We start from the raw sequence: 14,554 nt of genomic DNA, 5'->3' as shown, positions 1-14,554 counted from the left end.
CTAGCGTGTCACCAGTACATACTACAACATCAGTAACGCCATTGAACCATTGCGTAAGTAGCATTCCACGCAAGATCACATGTAGATGACAGATAATTAAGAAATGATAATAATCTTTACAGTGACGCCCTAATCGACCCTCTGTTGAATAAATTAGGTTGGCTACAACCAGGCCATAATCAAGTTGCCTTGCTTCGATAATTCCTAGACGACGTGAATTCCCGGTACATAATTCATACGTAACCTATTTTCCATTTCTGTTTGGCGATATTTTTTATCGTTTGATGGATTTAATGAGGGTGGAATTCTAATACTGTTGTGATTGATCCAAACCATGATAACAGAGGGAAAGAAAGAATTGTGTGACGTATGTGAACAAAAGTCTTGCTCCCCCAGCCGGTGACCTCCACCTTATACGGGACAATATTTCCTGTATCATAACGGAAACAAGCCATTCAGAACATTTGGTGCCATATTGTTAGAAATACAATAACATAGAAAAAGGACAGCATCTCCTCTGTTTTAAAGGAAACAAACCAGTTTCCCCTATTTTAAAAAATCTTGTAAGCAACTTCAAGAAACCAGTGTATTCATACATTTTTTTTCAGACTTACTTCAGTATTTTTTCCTTCAACATATCTGAAAAAGTACATAATGCTTTTTTTTTCTTTTTCTTTTCATTTTTCTTCTTAAAACATGTGCAAATACCTCTATACATTTTTTAAACTTAGGTATTACAAGACATACGTTTGGCGTAATACCATTTTTATTTAAATGCTATTTTAACCATTGCTGATCACTGAAGCAATTACGCTGCATTTGGTACTGATGTAAATAAGGACAACGTAGATAAAGGTTTTTTTTTTTTTTTTTTTAAATTGATCTATTTTTACGTAAATTTAGAGAATAGTAGATGACGCATAGAGCGATGAGATTGGATGATGAGGAACAATAGTCGAAAAACATCTTGTAAGATATCGTGCCAGTAAGATATCATTTCATATATCTTATAAAAAAATTTTCCCTTTCATTTGTATTTGTTGTTTTGCTTTGTGGAGGGGGATACGGTAGCCATTATTCAGTTTTACATCTTTTTTCAATTGATGTTTTTACTTTATAGTTGTAAAAAATTTCACATAACTACTGTAGATCAAACCCGTGACCATTTTTTTCAGAAAGAGGTATGGCGCATTACCGTGACGGAACACCTATTTCAGTTCATCGAATTGACCGATCCAAAAATGTACATTCCGACTCACCTTGTCTTACTGTAGAACATGTACGCCCGGAAAGTGGAGTGTTTTTTTTTCCTCTAGTTTTCGGTATCAGCGCTCACTTGTACCAACTTTCAAGGATATGATTAAAACTACATCTGATTGCAATAGGTTGGTTTGGCTAAAAGTTTGTAGATTTGTGCTCTGTGTGTCAAAATTGGGAAACTCGCGTGTTTTATAGCGGATTGCTTATGTAGCAACTTTGACGATCTGTTAAAAAGTAACACGTGACACCTACACAAAATAGGTTTTTGATAATTGTTCTTTGGATAAAGCTTATAGAGATAACCAGTCCAATCTCATCGAAATAGAAAATGCGTTTTTGTGTTTTATTTTTGTTGACATTAAGGTCGAATCGGACCCTTACACACCATACCTCTTTGCAACAAAAAAGTAAGACATTTTTTCCCCGTTTAGATGTACCTGTATACAGTTTACCTAACAAATACCAACGTTTCAAATGATGGAGAGCACCATACTGATTCAAAGCTTCAATTCATATGATTTCGAATTATATTTCATGGTAAAATCATGGTTTTTTAAAAAATTTAAAATGGTTTATTTATCTGCAACCATTACGAAAGTCTGTCACAAATCAGATAATAAAAATGACAATCATTGACGCTGCTTTATAAATGAATGACAACTTACCATAGATATCGTATGTGTTATACCCTATACGTGTATTGCAGTAATACGTGTATATATCAGAATCAATTTTTTTACCATAAAGAAAAAACACCAACAACGTAAAACGAAAGCAATTAAAACAGAAATAATCAGAAAATTAATCGATACAGAAAGGAAACGATGAACATATACATTTATATATGTAGGATCTTACAATGATTTTTAATTTCTTATGAAATTTTTATGTAAGTTTAGATTTTTTTAAGTATCGCAAAAAACGTTTCTTTTCATAACATCTTGTACGAAACAAGATGTATACGCTTTTCGTCACAGAACTCAGAAAAAGTATGACAAGTTTAAAATAAAATTATGGGGGACAAAACCATCGCATTGCGCCATAACATAACGCCATTGTCCATATTAAGACAATACAATCGATTTCTGACTGATGCATGCAATGTAAAATTTCCACGGCATTTAACACTAGTTATCTATACGCAAAATATTTCAATGATTAACAGGTTGATTATGTGATATATATATATAATTGATTTATCTTACTCGAGATCCTTTGTGTTTCATCAGAAATGATCTGTAGTTTCCTCGTCGTATCCAGAACTGCAAGTCTACCAAAATTAGAGTTACAGTAATGTTGAGCTTCCGAGTGTGTTCTTGTTGAAGGATACAACCCGAACTGCTTACCATCAATGTCAATGAAAGTATTATCTCTTCTGACGGAATATTGTTGAAGAACTGCAATCAAATCAAACTAACATTAACAAGCTCCAAGCTGTGTATCTTTTCTAACTGTCGATGAAAAGAATTTTGTTTGTTAGATAAATTGTGCTCAGTGTCCAGATATCCTGCTACTCTCAATATCGTTACATCTGCGTTTAGACTTCAGTGTTATATGGATGTCATCATTCCATATTCTACGAAAACTGTATTAACACAATAATGTATGTAATGCATGTTCTTTCAGTAAAAGTGATTATATGAATATTCATGACTTAAGTAAAACCCATTGAAATATGTTTATTGTAAACTGAATATGCAATAAGTACAGGCAGAATTCGCAGCGAACTTCCTGAAGTCTACATATTTGAGATATTGATCGGGTAACAACTGTTTATAAGAGGGAATGCTTACCTTTATCTGGTAAACAAATGCTCCCTTGTCCGATTGCAATACATGCATTCAAAATATCGCATTCACTAATGAGACAGCTGCCCCCAATCTCCTACAGAGAAAAACTATGAATCAGCAAAACTTAGTATTCAATATCAATATTATAGGAATTATTTTGAATGCTTTAGGTTACAGGAAGTAAATTATGTTCTCTGTATTTCCATCTTATGTTGTAATTATGTGATTAAAAAACACTTCATTCTTTTAAATTTAATAGACAGTTCTTCAGAAACAATGCGTGTGGTTTTCTTGGCTAAGTATGATATGGTAGCTATTGTATCAAAACACACCTGCACAATTCAGTCAGTATTTCAGTACATACCCGTACATATCTTACCATTATATCGTTACGTACCCGCACATATTAAACATAATAACTGTAACTACCTGCACATATTTAGCCTTTGTATCGGTATATGTCTACACATTTCAGCTATTAAATCAGTATATCTGGTACTTTTTTTCATGATTCAAACATACATGCACATATTTAACCGGTGTATTGGTACATACGGGCACATTTAATGAAAAACGAGTTTTAAATGCTAACTGTTATTAAAACACCAACACTTATACATGTGATCAGCCCATGTATAAATTAAGGTTACATATTATAGAAAATTAGAATTAAGAATAAGACAACACCTGATCAATGTTACTTCTTCTCAAGTAGATTTCTGAATGAGAAGTATCTGTTGTATTGCTACATGTATCGCCAAAATAAAGGAAACACTTGAACTGGTGTTTGCTGTATTTTAGTACTTCACAGCCGAGATAGCGGACACATGCTTTCTGACATTGTATAAACCCTATCGCATACAACGACAGGAATGGATTCCCACATGACATGCTATTTGGAGTCATCGCCAATGATGAAATCAGCTCTGTAGCGTTAACTTTGGTTAGAAAATGGATAAACATCTTAACCACAAGCATACTGAATATATCCATGGTTTCAATGTTGATCAAAGTTACAAGTTTCCAATTAACGGCAATGTGTGTTGTGAATCTCAATCACATTTATAAACGACGACGTAATTAACAAATACTTCTGTTATTCGCTGTTTTCACTTTATACATAAATCCCGCCTGTTCGAAAATCAAGTCACCAATTAATCTTTCAGATCCTCAATTAATGGCGTTTTTAAGACTCCACAATCTTTATAAAAGGGAATAAGTAATGGAAATCGTGTTTCAGCACAGCTAGACAAACGCCAGTGATAAGAAGCTTCTTCAATCATGTATTTGTTGAGAGTCAAGACACCCACCAGTATCGTCTGTTGCTTACAGATCATTGGAATAACCAACCTATCCTATCACCTTGTCGCATCAACCTCTCAGAATTCACGTTCGTTTTATCTCGTCAATTTCATGCTTATTGAACCAATGCTATTTAAATATTCAAACTCTGATCAGTTACAAAACCATCAAGTTAAAGATATATAGACAAGATTTTTTGTGTCTAGTGATAAGATTCGAGGAAGATCATGGCGTGCAAGCAACTAGTCGAATGATTTTCGCACTTTCAGAGTTACAGCGGACGAATTCGCTATATGTTATTACTGTTATGTCGTCCGGCAAGGAAACAAATAACCAAAAAGGAAAATCTGTCAAGGAAGGAAAAATGGAAACACATTCATGAAAACAAGTTTTGTTCCAAGAAACTTTCCATCTAGGATTCAATATAAAGAAGTTTAGATGAATCGGCCTGAAAAGGTTTAAAGTAGATATGTCGCATTCAATACGAGAGACTTTTCAGCTACAGAAGAGAGTTCTCTAACATGTGACCTGCGGATCAACAAATTCAATATTTTTTCTAAATTATATCATGTATTGCTGAATTTAATAAATATTATTAAAGTAAAGCATGTATTTACGTGACTCGTTAGTTTGTCTCACAGTTATTGGATTACTGACAAAGTTGAACTCCGGTGTTTTAGTGTCGTCGTTTCATGATTCTGCTAAAGACATGGAATGTTCAGGGCATTTCCTGTCGTTATATACAGTAGGATATATACAGTGCCAGAAGGCTTGTATCCGATACTCCACATGTGAGGTGTTAAAGTATATCAAGCCTCATCTTCAATGTTTTCTTTTTCGTCGCAGAAAGTGTGTTGAAAATCCAAGCTCATCAGATTCAAGCATCTACAAGAAAAGGAGTGAAATAGTCGAGGTAAAATTGTATGAAACTATTTTTGATAAAAAGCTCTCTATTATGAAAGTTTGTCTAAGGAATATTAGATAATTACAATACTGACAGAAATAATTGTTATTCAAAACGATTCCAGTAGTTTCTAGTATGAAGCGGAAAGCAAAATTCCGTCATCACGTTGGATTAAAAAATATGCCAATTTGGGCCTTCTCAAAGCATTCATAGACAAAATTCCTTTTTTGTTTGTATATAAATATCTTTGGGTTAGGTCTTCATGATGTACCATTTAGATCCGGTCCAAGACCAGTCCACTCATGGACAGAATGGGGTTGGGATAAAGGGTGGTACTGTGGGGAAGTCAAAACTATAAACTATTTTTGGAATGTTTCTTCGTATTAAACTGTACAATTCCATGCCTAGAAAGATAACGAAAGAATCTGACTGAAAAAATAGCCCATAAATTACACATATTTGTCACAGTTACACTTTGTCACAGTTTGCTTAATTTAGTTTTTCTTTTTAAAAAAAAATGCTATTTTCTGTGCCACTCATCCCCCATAACACTCTAAATGGTTCCGAGTACCTTAATTTCATGTTATATCATGACGGTCTATCGCCAAGTAGTTTATATAGCCGTCATATAGTCTAAATTGACACCCATTGTTTGTGTAGATTCCATATGTAGTTCCAATGCACGAATACATTTGAATATAATTTCAAGTAGATTCTTTTTGTACACATAATACTTTTTTTTAATGACAAAAACCCCAAACAAACAATAATGAGATAGATACTGATCGATGCATTCGTTTTATACTTTCAATTTGCTGTAAGGAGATAAAGCGGTCATTGATTTGTCATATACATGTATGAAAAACAAAAGAATTCTACGGTAGAATAAAATCATAGAGCACCTGGGAATAAGTGATTAGAACCATGTTTGCTTTGTCAGCGCGAAAGCGCGTCACAAAATGAAATATAGCAACGATGAGAGACAAAACACTATTTTCATTTTTTATCAATGGCGTCACTTGCCGGTAGCGGAATTAAATACTCGCTAAAATAAAGAGACTTTTAGTGGTTAATACCAACTTTCTATCAAAATAACCTGCAGTCCCGCGAGATCTGATTTCAGATCATCTAGTATGTTTACATTTAAAATGTTTATTTTCTCTTGAAATATTGTAGAACCTAGGATCTCCAGGATGTACGGCGCCATACGTCAGTATTAAATTCAGGACTGGGGAGAAGTGTCTTCAAGATATAGGTAATTTAAGAACGTTATTTGCATGCATTTTTTATTAAGGTAGATAATCCTTTGACCGACATCATATTGTGACCTTTAACAACTCCCTCTTACTAAACCAGATTACAATACATTTTTTTCTCTAATTAATTCTTTTAGACAATCCAAATGTTAAGGGCCTTGCCATTTTAGCATTAGCAAGCAGCTGAAACTAAACGCTATCACGTTCATTTACCTTAACTACATTCAAGTTCATAGAGGTCTTAAAGGTCAAATGTGTTCATATTTTTATACACACTCTTCTTATTAACCAAGTTTATAGAGTTGTCATGGAAACGTCACGCACAAATGTTCTAGTTAGTCAGGATATAAGGAAATCTATTCAATATAATAATGAGAACATTTGTCGATTGCACATCTAAATGCCTTGCCATCTAAATGCATATACTGAATTTTTGTTTAAAGGAAGGGAGTTTTACATATGAGAGAATAACAAAGACATTGCTGTTTCAGTTCAGACCCACCATACCGAATATACTGCCACATTTGTTGACATTGATGGTGTCTCTTTCGTACTTTATCCAACACCATTACACAGGAAGAAAGCAAACAAAATATGTGAATCCATTTTGGGGAAGCTGGCAGATCTAGATACTGAAAGGAAAGTCAACATCATATCTGACGAAGCGAAGAGAATTCGTGGTAAGTAATCATCGAAATATATTTTGATTTACAATATTTTGAAGATAATGATTAAATTGGCTGATCAGAACAGTATCTTATGATACCGGGTAGATGTAATGTAGATTTGTTATTTACACTTCTATAAATCTTTCGGTACATAATTAAGTTAAGGCAGTGAATATTTTTAAACTTATAAAATAACTGAAAAAAAAACAATAAGTAAGGTAATTCATATTTATTTTAAATCTAAGACATTATCCTTCAAATAATATAAAGTAAGTGATTAAAGCTCATGCAACACGTTAAAAGTTAAATTCAGAGCGGTGATGATCAATAAAATCAATGAAAGTTTCCTTTCAGTATTTAGGAATATAGTTCTCAATTTCGACTCACTAGGGTTGTTGTTCTTGACAGATACCTACTGTACTTTGCACGATAGTAGAATTTTCACTGCAAATACTTAATAAGATTAGCCAACAATAAATAAATATATAAAAATTTGTTACTTTCAATCAGTTTACATAATACTGATATTCCAACTGTGAAACCTTATATTGTTACGTTACGGAATTAACGTACAGCAAATGAAACCCAACAGCTAGGTTTACAATTCAACAATTTAATAACAACAAATAAATTCTAAAGTAAAGTTACAGATATTATGATGGTGTACAGAGCTAGCCACTAATTAATCAAAAGTCAGAACTGATCTTGCGATGGAAGTCCTCCAAATCCGGCAGAATTCACAAAAGATTGTCCCGAAAACAGGGTATCCAAAGACTAATCCAAGAATTGTTTCCTCGTTGGGTATATATAAGTACAAGTCTACATGGCACTATCACTAAATCAGTGTAAAAGTCCACACTTCACAGACTGTAGTCTCAAAGTAAACTCACTCAAGGCGTTAATATTTCAAAAAGGCTGCTCAGGCTCAGTTCCAGCATGTTTATATACACTAAAGGTTTCTAGAAAGTTCTTTTCTAGATGATTCTAGACTAGCAGGTACCTAGCTTGTTTACATGTGTCTCTAGAAACTTCCGGAGATACCCAGGTAATTCTAATAACCGAACTTCCTAGATTTAGAAACTTCCGGAAACACACGTCATTCTAGTAACCGAGCTTTCTAGAAAAATCTGCCTAGCACTATCTACACATATTATGACAAACAATTATAAACAGATTTTTATGTAAACAATCAATATGATACAAGGCAGGTCAACAATATAAACAAAACGAAATGAATTTTCAATATAAATTACTTGATCATACCTAGTCCGATTCAGCAAGTTTAGGCCCAAATTTGACTGCAAATTCCCTAGATGCATCTGACAAGTTCTCCTTTAATTGACCCAGCACGTTTTCGAAAACTTTACTTGAATTGATATCTTTACGAACTGCTAATAATGGTTCCAGTGGATAAATTGATTTAAATTTATCCACGAAATCAGGTTTCCACGAACGAGTAAACGTATGAATAGCATATCGTATAATTGCTTCTATTGAAACGTTACAGGTAATAACATTTGGTGGACAGGCGGGTATCGCAATGACAACGGCACTTTGTTCTGGAGAAATGGTAAAGTGATAGAAAATTTCATCCCAGTAAACACTGGTTCTTGTGTTTTTGTTTACCACAGGTATATCTTTAATTACAATTGTAATATCAAAGTCCCGTTTGTGTGCGAACTAGTCTGAGGCGCTTTTCATCAAATAACAAACGCAACATTTTTTCCTGGAGAATGATTTAGCATAAACTTACAAGAATGTTTCAATGTACTTTTAGAACCAACTTTGATTCAAAAGTATGTGCAAAAGCAAAGAGATGAAACAATGCTTGTAAGGCACTAGCGTGAAACGGAATTTCGAATAAGGAACTTGCAAAAGGTAGTTCTTTGTTACGTTTTGTACTCTGCATTGATGTTATTGGAAAAGTCGTATGGATATTGAATAACATTTCATGTATATATTGATTCTAGATAGGTTTAGAGTTGGGAACAGTTTTGAGTATACCAAGAGCAGAGATATGGATAATCAGCTGGTATACAAAATGTTGGCAGATTTTAAATATCAACATTTTAAATATTTTAAAAACATATCAATACAAAACTGTACAGTTTTTATTTATGACATGTGTGCGTAGTTGTTAAACAGATATTTACCTCACAACTATATATAATTTAAGTCAGTTCTGACTAATACACAAAATTCAGCACAAACGAAATAGTTGTTAGTGTGTGATGTAATCCGAAATAGAGGTTTAAAATCGTATATAATCATCCTTGATCCTTTACACCTGTTTCAACGAATCTTTACACTTACAATAAATCAATAAGATTTTGCAAAACACAAATACTCAGATGATAACATTCATTCGTGTCCAGCACAAGGATTGTTTTGGTAGGAATTAACCCCTGCCGGTGGTGATGTTATTTTTCCAGTAGATTGTTCTATTTGTTACATTTACGCAGAGAGAAGACGTATTTCATAATATAAGGTATATCAATTCATAGTGCTCTCAGTTTTATACAACTCGCTTCCTACCCTCTGTCTGATTGACCTAATGCGCAGTGTTGGTAAATTTCAATTCAGACGATATATATATGAATATTTATTTAAGCTGATACCATTATTATTGTGTAAGATGTAGACGCTTTTTGCCCGAACAACATTTCAAATGGTGAAGACGCTTACTCTGCCGTAACATCTGGTATTATATCCCTAGTACCTTGTTCAGGAATCCTCATGTAATTCTATATTTCATTCATGTTTATGATATTGTTGATGTTTTCTTTGTTGTTTTTAGTTGCCTATCATATCAGTTCAGACTGTTTTGTTGAATGTATATATGTATATATTGGTCTATATCACTAATTCATAAAAGGACAATCCAGTACTAAAATCTGCATATAGTGATACCAGTGTCAGTAAATTTGTCCTAAACTTTTAAATCTATGATCTAATTTTCATGTTTTTAGTAGCCACACAATTCTATAGAATGAAATAGAATGAGGATATTGCACTATTTTTCTTATTGCTGGAGTTATATTCTATTACATTTTATAAAAGAGGAAATTTTTGAAAAATAGACTTTCCTAAAAGTAAATGCGAATGCCTGTATTTACGAATAAAAAAATCAAATTTTAACTCAAATTGGTATATCACCCACAAGAAAAATGCTGATGCTCGTAGCCAAAAAAAAAAATAAAAAATAAAAAAAACTATCATGTTAACAGACTTTATGATAATTGATCTGACACACGAAATGAAAAATGATAGTTATGATCGATCTGAGGCAAAACGTAACTACATATGCGTGAAGCGTTTTATGCATATCGCGCAATATCTCTCGACAGATACTGAATATTTCATGCTATACTTTTCTCAGCTCCAACCTGTTTTCTTATAAGATAATTCAGGACAAAGTTTTAAAGGATAAATGAAACGCCCTTGACTACAGGATTGTTTTGAAAATGTTCAAAATGCATCCTCATGCGAATACCACGTTCAAACCCCCATTAAGTCATAGACACAGCATGTCCTATTGTAAATAGAATACAACATAGTGCGGTATCGTTTTCCTGTAATTCGTCATGCATATTTGGCATCAAGATACGGCATTCCAGAAAGATAGAAAAAAGACTGTAATTCTAATTTAATTGAAATGCTCTCTTCACTAGCCTGTATTTTGCACTAAATAAAAATCTTCTCAAATGTCTCAACATAGAAATAGGACCAACTTTTATATAAAACAATTACGATGTATTGCATGCAGTTAAGTAGTGCAAATACCTCGTATATATACTTCTTAAACGTATGACACATTTGAAGGTGATATAAGATGAACTCTTCATGTCATATATCACAGAACACAGATAGCAGGTCATTTTTTCTTTTCAGTTTCTTCACCAGATGACTATAAAGTTGACTAATGTTGCCCAATAGAGCGTACCAAGACAAGATTTCTATAAAATATTTATTGACTTTAGAAAGTATTCCATCTTCCCATGACAGCCAGTGACTTTTTATGTCGTTACGTTCAAGTTACCCAATCAGGCATGCTAAAAATCAATTATATCTTAGAATATGAAATCAGATTTACAATCTGAGAGTTCAACTTTATTGCCGTATACAAGTAATGTCCAATCATGCATAACAATTTTACTCTCAATAGTATTTTCTTGCCATTGTCCGCCGCCTATAACTGGGATTCCTTGTCAGATAATGCATACTATAATCAAGCATGTTTGGAACGAATTGATATGATATTAAACATCATATTATAAAAACTGACCAAGTGTGAGGACTGTTCTAGACTGAGACTACAAAGAAGTAAAAACAAGTGACGTAAGGTTCCATGTAAAAGTGGAATCCCCCCTCCCCCGTCACTGTGACGATAATCGTCTTAATTTTCATTTTATACAAAATTTTATAAAACATGTCTTAATCGTTTTTGTTTTTGTGATTCTTCAAATAAATCTCACATGAAAAAAAAGTATTCTTTTATCATTTTACTAAGGAAGTTACATTTACAAAGATTTCTCAAGTGAAAATATGAACAAAAAACAAAAAACAAAAAATTAAACGAAAGCAGTCGTCATTTTCAATCAATGACGTAACGTTGTTGTCCTAAATATGACATCATAATCGATCTCTATTTTGGAAAAGCCATTGTAAAACGCTTCAGGGTGAATTGTACAGTGCAAACAAATTTACAAATAATAACAGTAGGATTATTTGATAAAATAAGATACGATACTCAAAATAACATTATTTTCAATGATCTGTCATCGATTGTTTTTTCCACAGTTACGTATAATTACAAGGAGCATTTTCGCTTGTGATAATTAATATATTACTTTAGATATAATGTTTAGATATAGTTTTTCATATGTTAGAATGTATACAAATCGCAAATAAATATACAATATATATAACAATACAATCAAGTTCGGGAAATTCAAATTGTTATGATTCTATCCGTTTTAATCCCCTCGAGACAGCTGAACTTTAACTATCTACCGGTCATCCGTATATATACGTTGGCGTAAACCAATGATTGTGTTATATCAGGCCTATGCCAACCACACATCAGATTCATTTACCAAGGCCAGTTATATCTTGAAGATATTTATACACATTACCGATTAAGGTCACAACTGGGCCATATTAGAGGTATCTGTCATTGCCAATTGCGAATACTACCACAGACATATCGCAAACGCTGATCTAGAATTGACTTTAAATTCGCGAATGAAGCGACATTAGAGACATGGCCCAGCGAAATTCCAATGTAGGTGACCAAATGCAATTCAGACTTATATTCGTACAAATAATAATGTTACTGTAAATCACATACATTTCGTGAGGGATTTTAATTCGCGATTGAGTATCCTCGGGTATTCACGCGAAAATAGATCCCACGCGAAATATATGTGATTAACAATAACATTTACAGTAAAAGGAAATAATCAACCGTCGCAATGATATGTGACAAATGCGAAAGTATTGTTGATACGGGTAGAAAATAGAAAGGGGCATATTTTATCCAAGGTGCTGATAGTCATTAAACTACAAAATAAGCGGTAAAATTAAAAGTAAAAATAAAACAAATGATCCAGATGATTATAATTTCCTTAATTAACAAATATCACGTGAATTTTTACTCGTTAACATCTTTATTATGCACCGATTTTTTTTTAATTCAACGTAACATTAAGATCAATGTGAATTCATTATTTATTGAATAAATGTGATGTAAAAACACAGAAATTGTAATAAACTACAACAGGTCAAGTCAGAAAGTAAATTCTTTATTTTCATATTTTGTGTTTGTTTATACTTTGTATTGAATTAAAAATGAGCAATGGTAACTACACAAATTGAATCTGCCTTGGAGATAACACAATATATTTGGCTTTCTATCTCATACTCATCATTCAGATTATCTCCTCTTTTGAAAAACAACTGCGTAGCAAAAAGAAGGGTAATATTTCGAATACAGATAAATAGACAGACTACGTTAATGTTACGTTATACGTCTGTATCAGTTCCATAGCTATGAGCCCTGGCCTGGCCAGGTCTGTCCGAGATCAAGGTGTGATTAATTCAGCCCCAGGCAGTTTCGACATCTTCAAATTTGATCTGATTATTGAGGCATTATAATAACATTATCTATCTTTCTAATCCGATTTAAGCGTATGTTAAAAGTCCTTGTCTTTAATTCATCATCAACAGAAAAAACATCACGTGATTGATATATTTACTATTGTTTAATCAGTCGTTACAAACATTTTAATAAGAAGACATTTGGTATGTTACAATACTCACTTTCCAGAGGAACTCTAACTGTGTTGAAGGTAAGTGTTTACGTACCAACTATCCAGTGTAAACCTTTATATATATAATAGTATAACCATGATAAAGGCTAAGGCCAGAACTGTCATCACATTCGCAGTTGCCAAAACTGAACTGAAATGTCATGGAATATAAGGAATTCAAAGCAGATTTTTGATCACATTGAAGTACGCATGGAGGCCTCCAGTAGCTTAACAGAGCAGTACATGAAATTCGGTGGCAATATGCTTTTTGTACTCATACAATGGCAGATGAAAATAACTTATAGCAACTTATCTGACCAAATTACAGAAAACTCTTATAGCGCATTCGTCTATCACCAATATGCCCAAATTTCAATTTCTGGCGTCGCAGCTACTGTATATCCTAACACGTTCGAAAAGACTATAGCACTGTTCACTTTGATCTAATTGTCGAAAGGGTTGCTGAAAATAGACATAATCGTGTAAAAATTGGTAAAACTATAAGATTAAACGTATTGATTATCTTGAATTTGTCAGTAATTTATATCCCTCTTACCGTGGTTTTCACCATTATTATCGTCCTTTCCGATGTTAGCTTCTACCCCAATCATCGGCAAATAGTAATTGTAATGTAAGCACTCTTTATCCCAGATGGCTGTAATTCTAAAGATTAAAGATAACTTTTTTGGAATTGTCCAAGGGGTCCAACGTTTTGGCTGATATACACAAGACAATCGTTGAACCTCATGACGTCACTGTAGTAAAAATACATATTTCCCCAATTTGATATCCTTTTTATATATAAACTAGTGAATGCATTTTCCGCGACAAAATGTTTATATTTACGTCAATTAAATACATGTTGCACACCATTGAATATTACAAATATAGCAGGTGGTCTTTAACATAGGCGTGTAAATCGGCATTCGTACAAAATATACTGAAAGGATAAAGAAACGCAGGGTAATATTTCTTCCGATATTTTGAAAATGCGTTCTCCAAATAAAGTGAAACTTTGTGGATTGAGTAATTAGGTCATATTACACCTTGTCATGTATCGAAA

General features: G+C 33.1%; 1 protein-coding gene across 1 annotated transcript in view; it reads right to left on the bottom strand.

The window, feature by feature from the left end:
- The window catches only part of LOC132560786 (germ cell nuclear acidic protein-like), a 32,311-nt gene extending 18,249 nt beyond the window's left edge, over window positions 1-14,062 (bottom strand). The window contains exon 1 of the mRNA XM_060225461.1: window positions 14,048-14,062. Coding sequence (XP_060081444.1) covers window positions 14,048-14,062 — 15 coding nt within the window. The remainder of the gene's footprint in view (window positions 1-14,047) is intronic.
- Window positions 14,063-14,554: the final 492 nt, after the last annotated feature.

The sequence above is a fragment of the Ylistrum balloti genome, unplaced genomic scaffold (genome assembly GCF_031769215.1).
Source record: "Ylistrum balloti isolate Yb309-2 unplaced genomic scaffold, AGI_CSIRO_Ybal_v1 Utg371114, whole genome shotgun sequence".
NCBI lineage: Eukaryota > Metazoa > Mollusca > Bivalvia > Pectinida > Pectinidae > Ylistrum > Ylistrum balloti.
Note: the sequence above shows the minus strand (reverse complement) of the source record. Positions and strands in the feature narration are given on the sequence as shown.